This window comes from Colletes gigas, unplaced genomic scaffold (assembly GCF_013123115.1).
Source record: "Colletes gigas isolate AHSC1104 unplaced genomic scaffold, ASM1312311v1 Colletes_gigas_Sc00009, whole genome shotgun sequence".
Lineage (NCBI taxonomy): Eukaryota > Metazoa > Arthropoda > Insecta > Hymenoptera > Colletidae > Colletes > Colletes gigas.
This window is the reverse complement of record NW_025106638.1, coordinates 6,608,700-6,629,627: the sequence shown is the minus strand read 5'-3', so window position 1 is coordinate 6,629,627 and position 20,928 is coordinate 6,608,700. Positions and strand designations below refer to the sequence as shown.

The 20,928-nt window shown below is 42.2% G+C and overlaps 2 protein-coding genes across 9 annotated transcripts in view; one reads left to right on the top strand and one right to left on the bottom strand.

Moving 5' to 3' along the window:
• LOC122397551 (echinoderm microtubule-associated protein-like CG42247) overlaps positions 1 to 12,046 on the top strand; it is a 29,232-nt gene extending 17,186 nt beyond the window's left edge. The window contains exons 4-16 of the mRNA XM_043396790.1: positions 2,493 to 2,726; positions 2,951 to 3,067; positions 4,780 to 5,011; positions 5,102 to 5,397; positions 5,711 to 5,875; positions 6,256 to 6,351; positions 6,474 to 6,611; positions 6,779 to 7,039; positions 7,144 to 7,401; positions 7,524 to 7,686; positions 7,821 to 8,003; positions 8,079 to 8,174; positions 8,607 to 12,046. Of these exons, the coding sequence (XP_043252725.1) occupies positions 2,493 to 2,726; positions 2,951 to 3,067; positions 4,780 to 5,011; positions 5,102 to 5,397; positions 5,711 to 5,875; positions 6,256 to 6,351; positions 6,474 to 6,611; positions 6,779 to 7,039; positions 7,144 to 7,401; positions 7,524 to 7,686; positions 7,821 to 8,003; positions 8,079 to 8,174; positions 8,607 to 8,875 (2,508 nt within the window). The 3' untranslated portion in view covers positions 8,876 to 12,046. The remainder of the gene's footprint in view (positions 1 to 2,492; positions 2,727 to 2,950; positions 3,068 to 4,779; positions 5,012 to 5,101; positions 5,398 to 5,710; positions 5,876 to 6,255; positions 6,352 to 6,473; positions 6,612 to 6,778; positions 7,040 to 7,143; positions 7,402 to 7,523; positions 7,687 to 7,820; positions 8,004 to 8,078; positions 8,175 to 8,606) is intronic.
• LOC122397552 (7SK snRNA methylphosphate capping enzyme-like) lies at positions 5,847 to 20,927 on the bottom strand. 8 transcript variants are annotated; one of them, XR_006259126.1, is made up of 6 exons: positions 20,799 to 20,927; positions 18,905 to 20,210; positions 18,612 to 18,830; positions 15,424 to 18,535; positions 12,922 to 14,912; positions 5,847 to 5,917 (listed from the first exon to the last, which is right to left on the bottom strand). XR_006259126.1 is itself a non-coding variant. In XM_043396791.1 (4 exons), exons 2-4 carry the CDS (start codon positions 20,198 to 20,200, stop codon positions 17,615 to 17,617), a joined length of 2,436 nt encoding a protein of 811 aa, XP_043252726.1. In that variant the 5' UTR covers positions 20,201 to 20,210; positions 20,799 to 20,927; the 3' UTR covers positions 15,192 to 17,614. The 8 variants fall into 8 exon arrangements, 1 of the variants encoding a protein (XP_043252726.1); XR_006259125.1 differs by lacking the exon at positions 5,847 to 5,917 and adding an exon at positions 6,420 to 6,609; XR_006259131.1 differs by lacking the exon at positions 5,847 to 5,917 and adding an exon at positions 6,421 to 6,609 and having other exon boundaries at positions 16,806 to 18,535.
• Position 20,928: the final 1 nt, after the last annotated feature.

Here is a 20,928-nt window from a genome sequence, read left to right as displayed (position 1 = left end):
TGGGTTTTAGTTAATCATAAACGGGTTATTTTTGGATATCCACGTACGTAGTTCGCCTGTGAAAGTTCAGCCGAAATCGCAGGATCGAGCCGTCCAACCCTGTGATTTGAACTAAATTTATCCACAATGTAGAATCAGCTGGAAGCTTATTACATACAGGAAATCTTATATGTAAGGTCAACGCGAAAATGGGGTGAGGGGGTGTACGATAAGTCGGTCATGAAACGCTGTTTAGGACACGCGAGAGACAGAACGTCATATTCAGAAACACGGGGCACGTTGGAAAACCGAGGAAACTACATAATTTTGTTTTCTCTGCGACTAACAAGAGCCAGAGAAACGAAACTCGAGCAGAAAAAAATATCTTTGGTGCTTGTGTTTGTTCCTCCCTTAAGGGAGTATTCTCAATTTAAAATCATACACTACAGCAAACATACAATATTGAGATGATAGAATCAAGCGTTTTAAATTAATTCATTGATAGTTCTCTAAGATCTAAAGTGAATTAATCCCATTGCTCTGACTTTACGCAATATAAACATGCACTCAAATGGGCGTGTCCCATATACTAAGTGAATCAACATATTTCAATACGAAAAGTATCAAATACATTAAGGTATTGGAAACTGATTTTTTATCCTAAACCCTGATCAAAAGCGACGTCTGCAGAGGAGAATACACCCTTAACACGACGTGAATACTATTTGCATTGTGATGCAAAGTAAGTGCTATAACATTCAAAATAAGCCACATTATCATGCATTCGATTCTACATAGCTCTCACTTTTTGAAATCATTATGCACTTTAACCCATTGCCCGCCAACTTCAAGAGGCTTTATGTTATAACATATTTAAGGTGCCACCGGCAATAAAATAATTTTAAATATCTCAACCTGTGCGGAACTCGTTTCGTCTACTTTTCTCATGACTTTCCCATCAGTTGCAGGATAAAAAATTGTGCTTTTACAATATCTTGGAACACGTAGCATTATACTCTATCAATATTTTAATATTGGTACGAACGGACAACTCAAATTTCGGAGTGCAATTGCTCGGTGTCTCGCGGTTCGTCCCGGACTGGCGAAGAAGGGGGGAGGGTGTTTGGCCTTGAGACACGATGGCTCTCCACGGCGAAGCGGAGGGGCGGGTCAGGGGATGTTGCAGCTCGGGGGGCTGGTTCTCCAGCCCCAATGGCCCACACCCCGCCTCTAGTTGTCCATCGAGCACAGTCGGAGCTGCACCTTGCGGTCACAGCCATCTCCCTTGCGATCCTCTTCCCTCGACGACCACGTTTCGCGCTTCCCTCCGTCTCCAAATCAAGGTCTTAATCAACCCTCCACCGCGATTTTCATTTTCCACGCGGATCACGCGCGCTCACACGTCTTCCAAGGATTACAGTTTACAAGCGTGTTCGTCGATGAGGGAGAGCACACAGGAGCGCACGATGTGAGACTCGCGTACGCGAACGAGGTCTCGTCGTTCGTATACGAATAACGAGCTAAACGAATTACGGTCGGCTAAAAGTGTTCCGCGGTCCATCATTGAGTCGGCAAGTTCCTCGTCCCGCTCGGACCTGGAGCCGGACTTTGGCGCCGGCTGCGAGAACGCGGACACGTTCAGCGACTCCGAGCTCGAATCCTGTGGCACCGAGACCCGGGAGGTCTGCGACAGCTTCGTCGTGTTGATGAGCGACTCATTCGAAGTTATATCGCTGCCGGCCGACATGCTGCAGGTCCGACGAATCTGCGAATCGTGTACAATTATTTCCGACCTTTTCACTTACAACAAATAATAGTATCGCTTTAGTGTACATAAATTATACCCGTGCTCTTCAGTGAAGGCCCTCTGAGGGGACGCATAAGATTTCTGGTGATTAGATAATGGGATCTCTGATTCGTAAAACCTGTAAATGAAAAATGGATTTTATGTAATAAAGTTTTACTCGGTGTATAGTGGCACGATTGCTTAATTTAAATTAACACTACCAAAGCAGTCAAAATGACCAATTCGTAATTTCTAATAGAACTTGTAAGAAATTTACCCGACTTGATTTTTCAAAATTTAGCAAATTTCTGTAAGAGAATGAATAAACACTTATTTCCATTGGATAATGTAAATACACTAAATTGTCGGTAGTTCTAGTGTCAAACCTTCAGTGAACTCTCAATCTCAATTGAATTATTTTACTTAATGCTAATTCTTACCAAATTGGTAAATGGAAATCAACTTCTCATTAAAGCATTTAAAAAATAATGAACTAACGGCAGATTACATATATTTTCAAATAATTACACTGATATATGTATATTAAACAATTATTAGTTTAAACTTGCAGAGGCCCCAATAAGGGTTAATACAGGGGGTTGATTTTAATCCATCGACTAAGGAATATTGTGTTTTGTTAAGATCAACGCGACTGCTTTGAAATGTTTTGAATGGCAATGTGTTTAGTAGTGGAGCATAATCAAATTTTGGGTATTTGAACGAACAGCCGGCCAGCTATGGAAAGAAGAGCAACACTTGGTACACGAGCCCCACTGGAGGAGGCAGCAGAGGTGGAGGAGGTGCCGGAGGTGGCGTCGGAGGTTGGCAAAGCAGACCACCAGCGGTGGCGAGTCTCAGCAGGAAAGCTTCCATCACCGACGAAGCACCACCTCCTGGAGGCGGAAAGCCTTCCTCGGGACGCGTTATACGGATCGTCAACAACCACGATCACACAGTGCAGGTAACTAGAAGACTATCATGTAAAGTCGTCGACAATTACAGATTTACTATACGGTATCATGACTCACGTCTACCATTCTGGAACAAATCAGTACCGAAAAAGGACTGACTTTATTATAGAAAATACTAATCGTTTGAAACAATCGAAGGACATCTCAAGAATAATAATAAAATAAGATAATGTTGATCGGCGACGAGTCTAAAAATTTGCGTTTAAATTTTCAGTGTCGAGTCTTGTTGAACCTCCGCACCTCCCAGCCATTCGAGGAGGTGTTGGAAGACCTTGGACAAGTGCTGAAGATGAATGGGGCCAAGAGGATGTTCACAGTTTCCGGTCAAGAGGTAAACTCAGTTCTAACTCGCTCGAACCAGATTCCAAAGATTTAATACACATCTGAAAATTGAAATAAATTAGCGGAAAAATCACATTTGATACTCAAACTTTGATATTCGATATCTTCAATGGCATATCTATCCTAGGAGCTTTGAAGAATCCCGTTTCTTCCTGTATGTCTGTACAATAAATGTATCATTGATATAATCGTTAAACAGAAGCTTGGATATTGAAATAAAATATTTGTTCGCTATTTGCTAATTAAAATAGCGTTTCAGCCAACTCTGGAGCTGGCTTACAGTCTCGAGAAAACCAACCAGTATCAAACCTCGAATTCTGCAACGCGATAGACAAAGATAGTTTTGCAAAGAGTCGAGGACAAGTCGTCGAAATCGTTCAAAGAAAACGGCGGCGCACGGTGATCGATACGTCCAGCGTTCGCGAACAACTCGAAACGTGGGCGACTCAAAAGTTTATCAGCGATTTATGCAAATCGAAGACATTGGCTCGGCATCGTACTTATAAAATCTGCTTGAATAATGTTTGTCCATAAATATGCATGCAACGGTGGGGGAGAGGGAGCGGAGGAGGAGTAGAAGCGTCGAAACGAAGCGTGACGATATCGGGGTCGACTTCTTGACTCTAAATGGAATAGGGTCGCTGCTTAAATCTCCCATGAATCGTCTCGTGTTACTATACCTTCCAATAGTAAAACCTAAAAAAAAAGTAAACTCTGCTGTGAAATTGCCAGAAAAATGTGAAGTCCAGTGGTATTGGAAACTCGTTATTGAAATTTTTCAGTGCAAAAATGTGGGCTATGAAAATGTAGTTATATTAAGAAATAGTATTTCAAAGGAATATTTACCCAACCCTCCTAATATATAAAATACGTTTTCACAGATACAATTAGCCATTAAGTGATGATTTCATAAAAAAGTGTAGGGAACAATTTTATTACTTTTCCCGTTCTTTTCGATGGTCGTCGTTGCATATAACGATGGTCACTCGGTAACCCTTCCGATTCAAATTTCCAACGTCAGAGCCGATTGCACGATTCTATATCCAACCGGGAGCGGGTGGTGGGGAGCGTGGGCTCTGCAAGTGGGTCGGAGGCCCGCGGGAAAAAGGTCAGAGATCCATCTTTTCAGGTCACGATCGTATATGAATTTCAAATTGGCCAATTTTCTTCGCCGAGCATTCGGCTGCCTTGTACATCATCGGTACGCCTCCGTGGGCTGTCTACGTCAACGGTGACGTTCGAGATACGATCCCTGCACGACAAAATGTCCCGGTTCATTCATTTTCACGCCTGTCATATATCGTACCATTCCATTTTCCTTGGAAATGCCAAGCATAACATGTAGTCGCCAAAATAGTCCACCTTCCTACAAAACAGAATCAATTTTGGGGAAGAGATGTTTCCTTATACTACTGTTTTAAAATATTAAAGTTGAAGTACCTTCTAAACTCTGGTTCATTCATTTTAGCTATGAGACCTCTCGTTAAAATCATACCAGTCTTCCAGGATCTTGGTCTTCGATGTTACTTGCACAGTATATTATGTGTACATTGTATTTACAGTCGCGCCTGTTGATTCTTTCTTGAATTCTGTCTTCAATTCATTATTAGGATCAGTATTGGGATTATTGAGAAAGTAATAGACTTTGTTAGCCCCTTCACCTTTGATTCTATACAATATCTGCGTTGATTTGGTCGATAGGTGAGGAGTTTCTCGCAACTGAGGAACGAATTCGCGGACGTGGACACCTTTTACTTGGGCACCGGATCCGGTATCGGGATCGTGGGCGCGGTGACAGAGTCCCCGGCGAGGAGATCCAGGTCGAGAGGTCCGCCCACCGTGGTCGAGGACATCGGTCGTCAAAGACGGGCTCGCAGCAAGAGTAGACCTCGAGCCCTCTACGCCCCCGATTCTGACGTCGTCCGAGTAAACGGTTCTCCATACCATTTCACTGATCGTCCATTATCTATCTATCCTATCCGCGAATTAAAATCCTAATCAGAGTTTGTGTGACACGGTGCAGATTACAGCGTGGTCGAGGTGCTGCGCGACGAACCGGCCAGGGTGACGATCCGGGGTCTCAGACGTTCGTTTTACCCGCCCTCGCACCTGCCGCCGGTGGACAACTCACCGCCGGAGAAGAAGCTACAACTCGAGTGGGTTTACGGATATCGGGGCACCGATACCCGCAGAAACCTCTGGGTTCTGCCCAGCGGCGAGCTGCTCTACTACGTCGCTGCCGTGGCTGTTCTCTTCGACAGAGAGGAAAATGCACAACGGCATTACGTGGGCCACACGGAGGACATCACGTGCATGGAGGTGATGTCGCCTTTTCACAGATACTCTAAATTACTAGCCTTCGTAGTGGCTTGATAAAAAATATCGGGGGAACCGTATGGTTATTACTAAACCCCGGATGTTTACGTAAAATAACCCTCTACAAAGCTTCCATTTCATTAATTCTGCTAATAAAAATATGAATTTACATAAATATCCCCAGTCTAGTCACTATGATATGTTGAGTTTGTTTTTTTATGGGGCGTCGTTGAAACGCTGCTGCTTTATAGCCTACATATTTCTCGTGCAAGACGGTTCGAAAGTAAGTTGAATTGTTCAATGTGTTCGTCCACAGGTTCACCCGAGCAGAGAGCTGGTCGCGTCCGGGCAAAAAGCTGGCAGACACAGAAAGGCGCAACCGCACGTTCGCATATGGTCGACAGAGACTCTTCTCACACTTTACGTGTTCGGGATGACTGAGTTCCAGATGGGCGTCTCAGCGTTGGCGTTCTCGCAGCTGGTGAGACATTCTTTTTGAATCGCATTCAGACTGCTATTCGACCTAAAAGCAATCGTTGAAAAAATATCGTGTAATTGACTATTACGACATAATATTATTTATAAACTGAAAAGTATAGACGTTCCTCTAAAAAATGTAATTTGCAATATTTAATTTGCAACATCATCCATTAAAAAACAAGAACAGTTCTACCGTTATATCTAAATGACGTCCCTAGAGAAAGGGGATATACTGTTAACTTCTGTACTTGAATCATTTTTACAAGTATCAGTGTTTTAAAGACACAAGAGAATCAAGAGTTGGGTAATAGGATCGGACGTGCGTTTTAAGACACTGTACAAAACCGAAAGCGTGTAACTTTTGTTTGTTCTTGCGTACAGAACGGGGGTAGCTACGTGTTGGCTGTCGACGCTGGAAGGGAAGCGATACTCTCCGTGTGGCAGTGGCAGTGGGGCCATTTGCTGGGCAAAGTGGCGGTAAATTTTATACCTACATCAAAGATGGACAGAATTTTTTAAAATGCATAAGAAAACAATTCTAAAAATTTTCCACTAAAGAATCGAAACGATTCTAAAGTATACTATTTTTTCTATGACAGACTATGCAAGAAGACTTGACCGGTGCTGCGTTCCACCCCCTCGACGATAATCTTTTAATAACGCATGGTCGAGGACACCTGACTTTCTGGAACCGGCGAAAGGACGGTTTCTTCGAACGAACGGACATCATTAAGCCTGTAAGCACCAAAGGAGTATCAGTTCAGTATGGCCAGTCGATTAGGATATGCTACAATTTTCTATTTCTATTATCTATCATAAAGGATACCGATAAACCATCAAATAAATTACAGAGTAATTAAAAAGGCGAATATTTTCAATTAAATATGATTCTTTTCTGTCAAAGCCATCGCGCACCCACGTAACGAGCATTCAGTTCGAGCAAGATGGCGACGTCGTGACCGCGGACAGCGACGGTTTCATCACCGTTTACTCCGTAGACGCGGACGGAGCCTATTTCGTTCGAATGGAGTTCGAGGCGCACAACAAGGGCATCAGTTCGCTGGTTATGCTATCGGAGGGTACATTACTCTCTGGCGGAGAAAAAGATCGCAAAATCGCCGCGTGGGACTCTCTGCAAAATTACAAACGCATCACCGACACAAAGGTGGGCATCGCCGCCATTTTGCCGCTAGAAATGGAAAAAATTCTTATTCAAATAATACAAGTGTCCTTGAGATATTTTCTCAAGTTTCTTCTCTGGTCTTCCAGCTACCGGAAGCAGTGGGAGGAGTCCGTAGCATTTATCCCCAGCGGCCCGGAAGAAACGATGGGAACATATATGTTGGCACCACGAGGAACAATATATTGGAAGGATCGCTTCAGAGAAGATTCAATCAAGTCGTGTTTGGTCATGGTAGGCAGTTGTGGGGACTGGCGGTCCACCCTGACGACGAAGTCTTTGCCACGGCGGGTCATGACAAGAACATTGCCCTATGGCGAAGACACAAACTTTTGTGGACGACGCAGGTGCGAAACTCGTTACCCTTAGAAGTCCTTTTAGATTTATACCATATACCAGTCGATTTTTAATAGATTTTTTAAAACTGTCCTTTGAATCATTATTCCAATTGGATATTCTGGTTCTCCAGGTGGGTTTCGAGTGCATCTGCATAGCGTTCCATCCATTCGGAGTGGCTCTTGCTGCTGGATCCTCGGAGGGTCATCTCCTTGTTCTCGCGGCGGACACCGGCACCGCCGTAGCAACCCTCAGAGTTTGTGGATCGCCGTTATCGTGCATCGGCTACAATCCCAGTAAGAAACCATTAACAAGGACTCAGCAAAACTTCTTAGTAATCTTAAGTTCAATAAAACACTGTAAATATGTACATAAGAGGACAATGTTTGGTCGGCGATATCTCATTTTCTGTTTTTTGTCTGTTGAACAGCCGGAGAAATAGTAGCGATGGGCTCGCAGAACGGTAGCGTGTACCTTTTCAGAGTGTCCAGAGACGGATTCTCGTACAAGAAGAGCAACAAGATACGCGGAACACAGCCATTGGTGCAACTCGACTGGAGCTCGGACAGCAGATTCCTTCAGACCGTCACTCAGGATTACGACCTAGTTTTCTGTAACTTTCTCAGCTTTTACGATGCAACTGCTCCCTTTAATTGTACGGTAAACATAACAGTATCATCCTTCACAGGGGACGTGAAGGCCTTGTCGTCGGAGAAGAGTCCGTTGGTGATGAAGGACGTGAAATGGTACACTCACAATTGTATGGTTGGCTACATGGTCTCTGGTGAGTACAGACTTTAGTTACAATTAAATCTTCCTTGTTAATCGTTGTGTGGCGCGCTTTACTAGTGGGGGAAGTTTCGTCACGGGTCTGCTAGTGGGCTCGTCAATAAGTAAGGCTTCCTAGTAGGCCCTGCCTTAGACGACGGAGTAGTGTGTAGTCGATCGAGAAGCGTATATGTTATAGGAACGGAAGAGTTACTCATGCACTTGCGAGAGAGACAAGAGCGTAGCCCTCTGGTGGCGAGTACGGGAGGTGACGCCACAGCTGTACAGACAAATTCAGGATGCAATTGCACTCTTTCAAGGAGCACGTTCAAGCATAGAAACACTTTCGATTCAATTTTCATCTCAGTTTCTTTCTTGCACGAGATTTCAAGGCCTTGCGGGACACAGAAAACAATGGATACATTGTCAACAACCTCTTTGTTCCCAGGTATGTGGAATAATCGTTACTACCCGCTGACGACGGTTCTAACGACGTCGAGCAGATCGGCGGCGCACGACATGTTGGTCAGCGGTGACGCGGAGGGCTACCTGAGGCTGTTCAGGTACCCGTGTACCAGCGCGAAGGCCGAGTACGTCGAGGAGAAGGTGTACAGCTCGTTGGTGGCTTGCGCCAGATTCCTTTACAACGATCAGAACGTGGTCACCGTCGGTGGAACCGACGCTGCGCTGATGCTTTGGGAATTGGTCGACGAATAAACGGAAGTAATCTATACTCCTCGACCGTTCAGACACTTTTCCATACTTTCGAAGGTCTGATTCCGGAACCTTCAATCCGTCCCCTCGCGACGACATTCAGTCGCGAGTTTTTAATACCTACACCGATCGAACGAACGTTTATCTAATCGTTGAACGACGTTCCGGTGAAACATTTTAATAATCCTGAGATTCCCGATGGGGGTTTTCAACAACGTACCATAGTCGGTACTAGAAACCAATTTAGAAGCGCTTTGGGAACTGTTTGGCGCTCGTTGTTGTAGCACCGCGCCACGTGCCGGTGTATCGTTCCGAAGACAGGACGTTTTTGAAGTTTTCGAGTCGATTTCGCACGGTGTTAATCCGCCATTGGTGGGGTATTTGCATCCTAATAAAAAAATTCCTGGAATTAATACATTTGTATCTAATTTTGTTAAATTAGTAAAATAGAAAATAAACACGATTCGAAAAGCTTTGTTCAATTTAACTGATTAACTTTGTTAAATTTACGAGGGTACAAAAAACGACTTTCTTCCGGTACAAATACCCCACTGTATTCGTCCCCCGAGACCGTGAAAGCGATACGATGATCCGGACCGATAAAGTAATTACATATACTGTTTTCACCTGGGCAAGATAAGATCTGCTAATGAGAATTTTATTAACGCTGCGACTCGCAGTGAGTAGATGTAAAAGATTACAAATATTTTTCAAGACTCTCAAAAAATAGAATAAAAAAAGAAATCAATTTTCTCAAAATTCCAAAATACTTGATCAAAACAGAAATTCTTTTTTGTTTGGATATAAGAGAAATCTCGTTTCCAGTCGCTAATAAGTTAATGCGTTAAACAAATCTTCGATAACGGTTCGGGGGCCGAAGATTCGATCGGCGAGAAAAATAAACCGAGCAGGCGGAGGATCCATTTTCACTTTCTCCATCTTCCAAACCGTTTTGTTGCGCTGCCATTTCTCTGGCGCACGCGTTCGGGAGATAACGAACCCGCTAACGATAACACGTTATCGGGGCCACAATGTTGCAGTACGTACAACAAACAGTACGAAATAGCCACACGCGCGAACGACGCGTGTCCGTAGTAATAAAGAGAAAAATAAAACAACGTGCACGTTCAGGAGCGTGCGATCGGGGCGCTGGCGCCCCTTGGTAGATCTTAAGCGACGAAAATAGATGCGAACCAACCCCGGGAGGTAACAAATACTTAAAAAGAAAATCAAAAAAAATTAAAACAAAAAAATAATTCGCACCCCCTTTTTCTTCCCCGTATCGGGACACGACGCAGAGTGGACCGGATCGAACTTTTTGGCGACATTCTTCTCCACTGCAAAAATATACAATTTCCTTAATTTTTTAATCGCCAAGATCGATGGATATTTATAAATACAAGTTCAACGAGTATCGATACGAGAAATTTGATTTTCGAGAGACTCGATTCGGACCACCGTGCGACGATCCATAATTGTTCGCTCTTCGTCGTTTCGAAGATTTTAGAGAATATGCTGTTGCGGGTCAACGCGCCTCTCCGTCGGTCCTCCCTCGTTCACACATCCGTTTCTAGAGGAAAAAAAAAACAAACGGAAGTATATAGAGTATACAGAGTTTACGCGATTATATTATTATATGAAATGAATAAATATATACATAGTCGTAGATGCAAACGATGACACGATTCGTCCGTTGTTAGCCGCCGTAAAGCACGGGATCGTCACTGCCAAGGCGTCGAGTTCGAAATTTCAATCGCGCGGCCCGCATCGGGGCAAATTTTATTCGCTGTAAACTGATAAAAAAAAAAATTCTCTTTCAAATCGTTCGTAAACTAGCTTTCGAAGTTGAACAAATTCATTTGCAGACCAGAACGTATCGACGAATTCTTTAAACCAATATTCGAGCTCGTAACATTTTTACTCGCGAATGAAATTTGCTACGAATCCGATCCGCGCGGTTTCTAGAACTAACCTCACCTGCGAGCTACGTCGCGCGATTCGGCGCGAAATCAATTGGCTGGTCAAGGTCACTCTCCTTCCTCCTCCACTCCTGCTGTTGTCGCCGAACTCAAACGCGTGTTCGAAGGTCCGATAAAAAGAGAGGTTATCCCCGCTTTGACGTCACGCTAGAGACGGGGAATGCGTAAATGTTTGTCGGTGACCGTCGCAGGCCAATTGATTTTCCACCGAAATATCCAAACGCTCGCTATTAAAACTTTAAACGACAACTATATGCACGTATTTGTTATATTTAAAGCGTCGACAGCGAGCGTTCGTATACTTTCGCGAGCCACTGTACTTCGAACTTTGTCGACACGCGCGCTAGAACCCTTTTTTACGTTCTACGCTGTAAGTTTGTAAAAGAAAAACGACCGATACGATATATTTATCAATAATTGATACCAGATCTCGACCGTTGACACACGGCCCCATTAGCGCCCGCGCGTTTATACGTCAGTGCGCGAATAATTTGTTATTAAGTCATTCGCATCGCCCCAACTTCTATTTAGCTCTTGTTGCCCCTGGAGGTGTACAGAGTATTATCTTTTTCGAGGAATCGTAGAGGAAACTTTTTGGTCGCTTGGTAATGTACAAATATCGTAGACGTGTATCGTTGATGCAAATGGATTAATTGTATTCTGTAATAGATCGTGAAACGTCGACGCGTCACGATAGCGAGCAGGACTGAATTTTGGTCTTCGATGCGCTCTGAAAAAAAAAAAAAAAATACGAAATGGAATCAAACGATCCCCCCCTCCCGTAATCTTTAGCGCGATGTCGTAACAGTGTAGAGAAGCTATCTTACTATAATAAATACTGCACATTAGATACACGATAGTTCGATCTCTGTCACCAAACTTTCCTCCATAAAAGTCAAAGTCAATCTCGTAGTCGCATTCAAATTTTATTGCTTGCTACCCAGCTTCTATTATAGCATTTGTGGTACCAGATAGTTCGCGGTGTATCTCTAGATTTCACGGTTGATTTAACTATTTTGAAAAAGTTCTAAAGCGTTAACGCTTGGCGTTCGTGCGATCGAGGATTTGCAATACAACGAACTGCATGAATAGAAATAGCATAATAGCGTCACGTCTAAGACAGGATACGCTAGATGTTATTGATGAGCCCGACTAGCAAATCTAGGACAAAACACAGTAATATTGCTCTTTCTACCGAAACTATTAATATCGTCGACTCAAGCGCCCACTACGAAAACATAAATTTCTTAACAAATTCTTTTGCGTAAACAAAATCGTTCATGCAAGAATATTTTTAGCGTCAACGGATATTACATGCATTCGTGTATGTAACGATTCGTTACTAACGAATAAAATTTGCTTCGCTCGGGCATACGGTCTGCAACAAGATCTACAAGTTGTGTTGCTTGAAATATTTGCAAGATTAGGAAACTCTGTTTCACAACGACCGCAGGATTACATTCGAGTCGAAGATGACCATTTCTAGCACCTCCTATAAAGGTAAACCATCTCACAATACGATGGTACAAAAATGGTCATAACTTGGGAACGAGGTCAAGCAGAGAACACGTTCGTATCAAGTTTTCCCATTGTTTTTGTATCCTTAAGCCAAAGTGGGTCGCACATATTAGGATACACCCGGTGTAAGTGGGCAGTTGTATGTTCCGGAAATATAAAAATGGCTGTAACTTAAAAATAAACATCCATCGGCATCCATTAATGCTTCCAAAGTTACGCGATTCTATTTTACAATACAAAAACGTATATCACCGTCGTACAACCGCTACGCGTCCACCTACAGGGAAACCAATCACGTCAAATTATTGTTAATTAATTTGAATAATTTTTCTATACAGTGGATAGTTTACGAGCAATTTGCATTTATAATTTCATTTAAAAAAATTCAAATTGATATTCCATCGTTTTCCTTATGATATTTTCAGATAATATTCTTTTCGGGAAGTCTGTAATTAAAGCAGAAAAATACATAGAAGATGAAACGTTAACAAAAAAAAATATACCATTAATGTGTCGTTTCTCTAATTTCAAATATGATTCGTATTTACGTACCTTGTTATTTTTACAAGTCCACGCAATTCATCTACATACGCATAATTGTTTCCATGGGTTCGCGACGCGTAGGCAGCCTGATAAATGCAAAACACAAATTGGTGACTCAAAGCAATTCTTTATTATTAATCTGATTTTTACACTATGAGTGTTCCTGGTAAGCGTCTAAGTGGTTCATCTTGTTCTCGTTCTCTCAAAAACACAACGTGAAAAAGTGATCGCGCCCGGAGTCGATTTGTGCTATTCCGTCGTCGCTCTGAAACCTTTAAAACCTAATTCTCTTTCCTCGAAACGCGTCGGGTCGTATTTTCGGTTCGACGTTTGCCGTGCGCGACGATCCAAACGAAGAAACGGGCTCAGATGACAAAGAAAAGCCACGAATACTGAAACAGTCTTTTAAACGTTATTGTGCCGCGTCGGTGGCCGTTGAAAAAGAACACTAACTCGAGTATCGCGGCCAAACAGGGTCTCTTATCATGTTTTCTTCGATTCTTAGTCGACTTCTGGCGCGCCTAATCGCGTCGTAAACCGATAGTCCGCTAATTTTGTCGCAGCATAATAACAAAGGCGTACAAAGAAGTATAGCGAGTCCTCGAGTTACTTAATTACATTCCCATTTATGTACTTGTACATATTTTATATGTATTTACATATTGAATACCGTTTGTAATTTGTCTTTTTATATGGGAGTACACGTAAATCTGTTTAACAATAATTTACTTTTACAGAGATCAGTAAAATTGCTGTAAAGGGAAAGAAAGATCAATGTTGGTAGCAATTGTTATAGTATCGGATCAAACGTAAAAACAGTGCATGAGAACCGAAAACATTAGATTGTCTGAATACAGAACGAATATCGCACGTACCCGTAATCTGAAAGATTTGTTAAATCTAAAATATGTAACTACATCACAAGATTATGTATAGTACTTAAAAAAGACGGTAGAATATTTATTGCTATTATTTGAGTTGCATTCATGATTCTAGGTACGGATATTCAATGCGTTAACCTGAGTTTGATCTTTCTTTCTCTCAGCAATATATCGTATTCGTACAGAGTGGTGCGAAAAGGTTGGAAATATTTGTAATCGCGAAAAATTTATACAGTAAAATTATTGAATTTTATTTCGAAAATTATTTACTCGAAAGAGAGCGGTCAAATTTACTATGAATTTTCATCAATAAGTAAAACCGGTCGCGATTTTTACACCATCCTGTACAATTTGCGCAAAAATCTCCAAAAACGAATCGCGTGAACGGAGGACTCGCTGTAAACGCAAAAAATTACGCACGATACACGCTAAAACGGAAACGTTTCCCGGGAGTAAGGTAGAATTCTGAATCGAGAAAAAAAATTCCCCATGCTCGGTCGAGCAAACGAGCGCGACCGTCGCCATGATCATTCCATTCTTTCTCCGTGATGCACACAGACTAGATAATACGATGAGGAAAGCCGTCTGTACGCGCGCTTTCCAGAAGCTTACGCCATTTTCTTTCCCTCCTCTCTATTCTTTCGTTATCGTCACTCTCCGAGGAACTTTTCGCACAATCGTTCAACGCTAGATTTACGGATCTCACATTCCATATTTAAAGTCGCAGAAGAACCTACAAATATTATTCGTTAGTAATTCTTGTTGTATTTAATCGATGCAACGATATGAAAATATGTTCCACTTTAAAAGAATACGGATTCAGAAGAATTAAGGACCGTATTAAAATCGATACGAAAATGTAAAAACACTGAATCAATATAATATAATAATTAAAGGAACCGTCGACGTTTGAATAAGAAATATGTGCGATCGTTTCCGTAAATCTATCGTCAAAGATGCTCTCGGTCCTCGTACGCACGAGCCACAACTGCGCAACGAGTAATGTTCCACGATACAATAATACTTTCGGGCAAGTCTGACATCTCGTCCGGGTTGTTTCGTCGCAAACCAACTCTGGGATCTCGGCTTTTCACGATTTCCGTTTCTCACTCAATCTCTCTATAAATAAATAACAACTATATGAAACAATACGCTCGGGTCGTCTAAAATTACAGAAATTTACAGGTCTACAGTCTAACGTCTCCGACCGATTAGTTCGCCTTTCTATACAATACTCTTTCGCTCTCATTCTCGCATTTTCTCCCGCTCTCTTTGCTCCGCGTCATCGAACGAACGAATAGAAAGAAAAAAAAAAGACAACGTTCGGGCATCCTTGTGTCTCGTTCGGGGAATTCGAGGGAGTAAAACAATGCCTTGTAAGATGATAGCGAAGCCCCCTAAAGGTCAACGTATATTGTCCGTTCGGGCACGCTTCGTTTCCAACGAAAACAATCGGGTCTTGTTTCCATCGACTGTATTCGTCGAATACGAAACATGCCTGAACTGATAAAATATAAATCGATCTTAATTCGTGAAAATATCTCCAGTAACGCTATCCCGAAAACGTAACGAAAACTATAAAAATGTACAAATTTCATTAACCGTAAAAACGTGATTCCCGTTCGCGTACCTAATTGTTTCCGGATCACTGCAAAATAAGCTGCACTCACGGCGTGTTTCCCCGACAAAAAAAAACAAAAACAACCGCTGATTCCTGAACACAGTCGGAGTCGAGCCTTGAAAGGTGTTCATCGTCGACTTTCAACGCGACGGCGCATCGTTTAAGGCATTGCTGCGTTTCTATTTCGTTTCCGTTTTCTTTCTACATCCAACACAGAATGAGTCACGAAATGAACTGTCGAGTGCTGGCCGTCTCTCGCTGCGCTTCTTCTGTACAGAAAAGACGAGTATGGCAACGATTACACGACCGCGAGCACAAATCAGTTTTCGAGTTTTCCGAAGCACAACCTGAATTGTTCGTCTTCGCTCTGTTGGCGTCGTTTCTCGCGCGCCCCTTGCTCCTCTTCTTTTCATCGTTTTTTTTTTCCTTTTTACATCGAAAGACACGGTGAAGCCAAAAACGAAGTCAGTCTTTCGTCGACTAACTCGTTAAATATACTCGGATAGGGGGGACGGGGGCATGGGCGTGCTGCAGCATAAAATGCAAAATGTTTTCGATTAGGCACGGTACTTAGAATTTGTTTCGCTCATGCCCTTCGTTTCACCGCAGCGCTATGAATACTTGCCGACGCCATATTCGTGCTGTATAAAACGATTCGTATAAAAATAATATTTTCTATGGTTGCAAAAACAAAGCTTGTTTAACGTGCAACGTTTAAATTATGACGGTTAGTCGTTTTCAAGCGGAAACCTTGAGACTAAAGATATAATTGGCGGTACGATACAAATTTACAAAAATGTTAACTACGTCTTAAAATATTAGAAGTAAAAAGTGTAATTTATATTAAATCAAAATATTCTTCTTTCCTCGACTTTCAAATTTTTGCTTTATTCTATAGCGAATCTTGAACGTTACACCCGTGTCTTCATAATGATTTTTGCAGTTTTATAAATACCATAAGTCACATGGCATAACTAAAACTGTTACTCTCGATGCGTGAGGCGTATACGACCCACGCGGCGTGATCCGAAGGACACAAAAAAATAGGTCCATCACGAAACGCGTTGATTTGATCCACGATACAAATGTCATTTATTAAAAGTCGCTAGGCTATCATTATTGCAAGTTTCTATTATTAATTCCTCCGTTATGTTTAACTCGTACCAGTCACCAACGACATTTAATTTTAAGGACCAACTACTATAATCGAAACGTAGCACGATAAAGTAGTGAGATTTTATTCTTACAGCCGTGCAAAATATTATTCTCATTAAAAGTTCTTATCGAGTACTAAAAACAACGAAAATAAACTTTATCATTTATGTAAAGCGATTCGTATCTCCAACGGAGTATCACGTTGCATCACACGTAACACAAGTAGTCGGACTAACCTCAACCAGCCGCTCAAAGTCATCCAAGGATCATCCCCCCAATTCCATACAGATACCCCCTCCTCTCCAATCTTCTCTGCAACTCGTGGCAGAATATATTGGTCAATCGAGAACACCTCCATGTCCTCCGAACCCCCACTCCGCTTCATCTTTCCACTTTGTTCAATGTTCCCATCGTCTACTGCATTCGAGAGACATAGAGCGAGCGCTGGCAGGAGACCACTTGATTTTATTCCGATTACGGTCTCCCTTTTACCCGAGATCGATTTCAGACGTGCCAATACAAATACACTGAAACTCTCACCAGGTATTCTAAAGAGACGTCTATCCATTTACTCAGCATAACTGGGAGTAACTAAAAGTCCTTAAAAAAGAAAACAATAAAGAAACGAAACGAATAAACGGAACTGCGGAACTGTAATCGAAATCTAAAAAAAAAGGCGAGGAAACCTCGCGAATAGAATATTTCTTTCGTCCATTCGTGTACACGATGAAAAACTTATCGAGTCTCTTGGTTCGTCTATCGTCCTCGTCGTCGCCAAAATCACTTACAACGTTCCTCTATCGCAATAATTCGCGTCTACTGCCGAGATTTCTAAACGATTCTTGTCGCGAATGGATCTCTCCTCGCCCCTCGTACGGAAAGAAAGCAATCGATTCTTGGGATGTTTACGTGAAAATCAGCGAATGGAAGGGCAGATAAAAAGAAAGAACAGAAAAGGTTGGCCAAGTAATTGGATAACCAAACAGCACGAGTCTGTATGATAGCACCGCTTGTTTTCTACGCAGAGAGCGTCGAGAATAACTGTTTACGTGTTGTCCGAGGTCAGTTTGCAACGTTGCGTCTCTGTTTCCTCTGTTTTGCACGGACTCCTCGATCTGTTTTTCTGTTCTCCCTGCGCCTCGGTCCTCGAGTTTGATTCGTCCTTCGCGGTGTCTACGGAACTCGACTTCTTTTCAACGACGTTACTCAAATCCTTCTCGTTTCTTAGCTGCTCCTCCTCCAATCTTGTTTCACTTTCGTTCACAGAAATCGAACCACGAGGCGTTTCCTTCGTCTTGGCTTTCTCCGTTCTTCCTTTCTCGTTCCTGACCGTTTTCGATGCAGATATTTCGTTCAATCTTTTCACCCTTTTCGCATCTGTATTGCATGCGTCATCCGCCACTGTGTCCATGCTTCGTTTCCGCGACGTCGACTCGTTGCTTCGTTGATTGCTCTGTTTATCCGAGGCGTCCAGACTCTTTGATTCCATTTTCTCGACCTCGATGTTGACATCCACGTAACACATTTTCGACGCATCCAGCGGCTGATTATCGTTGTTGTGTCCAGGCGTGTCGTAACACGGAGTCGTGCTAGGTGCGTAAACGTTCTCCAGTTGCTCGTATTGACTCATGCTCTCAATGCTCTGCTGACTGATCTCTGACAAATTTCCTTCCTTGCTCTCATCCTTTTGGAACAGTTTGTCCTCGTACTGTCTGCGCTCTATTTTTCTCCTCACTTCGTCCGTTCTCTCTTGTCGATTTGACGTACTCGCGCCAGAATTGCCCGCACTTTCTTGCAACGGTCCAGCTTTGGTAAACAAGTGAATCGGTCGTTGAAAGCCTTTCGACGGGTGTGGAGGAATAGAGAGCACTTCGCATTTGGAAAAACCAACTTCGGTAGACAACAAATACTGCGTAAAGTTGTGCGGACGAAAGTCGATACTCTTATAATTTTTATATATTCGTTCCTGAAACGCAACATACGAATTAATATATTTTCAGATTTATGCGGCAAACGCGCTTTAACGAACGTGCGATACTTACCGTAAGATTCTTTTTTCTGGCATAACTACTCCAACCCTGAGGTTCCAATACTAAGACTCCGCCTGGACGTAGCTGCGCATACATACGTTTGAAAGCCTGTTTGAGACCCGCGTCTCCGAAATTTAAGTGTATCCACTTGGTGATCGACAAACACAAAATCGTGTCAAACTGTGGTTGTTCCGTACACAAAAGAGCATCGTCCTCGAGCACATAATTACCCTGCAAATAAAAACATTTAGATTATTCAGACACTGAATGTTTCATAAATTGTAATTATTAATTTGATACTGTACCTGCACAAAGGTAACGTTGTAGGGAAAACCCTTATGATTTTTATTTTTTGTCAAACCTGGTATATCAATCGGTCCATAATTGATTGGCATAGATATTGGGAAGAAACTTGCATCTTGGTGATCGCTATCTCTGTTACCAGCAGGAGACTGTACACAGTTAACGTAGCGTCTCACGTTCTTTCGAGCAATCTGAATGAGCGAACGATCAATGTCGATACCGGTTACACTGTCAGCAGAAAAGTCTCTTGCAACAGACAGAGTAATGTGGCCGATATTGCACCCAATGTCAAGTACATCTTTTCTAATAAATAATTCTTTGCGTTGCGCAAATACTGTCAGTCTTGTGTCCAATTCTTGCTGAGAATTACGATACCCATAGTACCTATTGTAGTTGCCATATTGATAACGTGCATCTTTCTCTCTGAAATTCGGCATCGCTTGCTTTTTTTTCTTATCCTGACTGGGCCGATGCTGTGGCCTAGGCTTCCAAGCTCCAGGTTGAGGAATGACGGGGCTTACAATTTTATCTTTGTTATCAATTTTCCGTAACCTCTTATCCTTAGATTCTTCTAAACCTTTCAAACGTAATTTATTTTTATCCTTTTGTGGGCTTTCCGGTTTGGGTTCCTTAAGTTGAGTAACTGGTGGTGAGTTCAATGGTACGCATTGTTGTTCCGTCTCTACATTTTCTGGGTTACTCTGTTCCATAGGTTCCATAACGACAGTTACAACGCAATCTTTAGTTTTGGTTTCAGCTGGATCACTTCCATCGTCTTTTCCAGAACCTGACGACACTCGTTTTTTCTTTCTGTTTCTACGTTTAGAACCTTTCTTCGTGGGGGAAATAAGTTGCTTCTCGTATTCGTCGTTGTCGTTCTCGTTACAGTTGTTTAAATTCAAAGGATCGCAAATATTTGGTGGTATAATGACTTCAATAACCTCTTTCTTGTGCTTAGGTGTAGGAAGGGGACTGGATTTAGGCGTAACAGCATTCATGGCTCTATTTATTTCTTCGTCTTGCATGCTGTTCAAATTCAATGGATCGCATATATTACCACCAAGTAAAAACTTTGTCGGTGGGATAATGGCACCTTCCTTCTTTCTGCGCTTGTAGGGAGGAAAGAATTTACTATTGCTGGAGAAACTCTGTAGACGTTTGCGACCAAACTTAAAATGACGGCTATCTTCGTGCTTGTGCTTCTTATGGGAAGGGTTGAATGTTTTCCTTGATTTCTCATTTTCTTTCTTATTGATATGGCCCACCTTAGTAGGACGATCCACTTGTGCAGACGACATTTTGTAGAATCTGAGAAAGGAGGAAAACCAACTATTAAACATAATTAGTATCTAAATCCAAAGAGACAAGTTCTATGATAAATAAAAGATTTGAAAAAACGAACGTGAGCGTTCAAACTAAATCACTATATATTATAAAACGTTTGAATTATACTCACAAAATGTCATGCATAAATATTCTAGGCATCAAACGAACTGTTTGAAAGCAACATCTTGAGTTGACATAACTTCAACATTATTATAGAGACTATGTACAAAACATTATGTTGGAACGTACGTTACGTTTCGTTTTCAAATCAGTTCGTTTTATTGCTCGCGAGCGTTGAGATTGCATTATCGCGTAAAAATGCAACGCATATATATTCTTCCGCGTTGTTTTCGTCATTTTGAAAAGAGTAATTTTTCACTGGCAAACCAATCGTTTGTCCCGCGTAGTTTTTACGATCACGAACACGGCGTTCAACGTAAATTTATCGTTCCCGCGGTCACGCATGCGCAGATTATGGTTTATGCGTTCTGTAAACGGATGGTCGCCAATGTCCAAACTTTTCGTTCCGTATTTCTTCCCTTAAATGCGACACTAAATGAACAAACTTACCCTCGTACGTTTTGTAGACGACTTTGATCTCACCTCGGCGTACTTATCGCTCGCATTAAGCACAAAAATACGCGTTTGTTACAAGATACACGGCGCAGCCAGCTCAGAACCGTCGTTGTGCGCCCATCAA

What these genes read in the sequence shown, in the direction of transcription:
- LOC122397552 (XM_043396791.1), bottom strand. Translation starts at nt 20,200, where the DNA reads ATGTCGTCTGCACAAGTGGATCGTCCTACTAAGGTGGGCCATATCAAT. An exon ending in ACAACGTTACCTTTGTGCAG is followed by an intron (nt 18,831 to 18,904) that starts GTACAGTATCAA and finishes TTTTATTTGCAG; the next exon opens with GGTAATTATGTGCTCGAGGA. An exon ending in CCAGAAAAAAGAATCTTACG is followed by an intron (nt 18,536 to 18,611) that starts GTAAGTATCGCA and finishes GTTGCGTTTCAG; the next exon opens with GAACGAATATATAAAAATTA.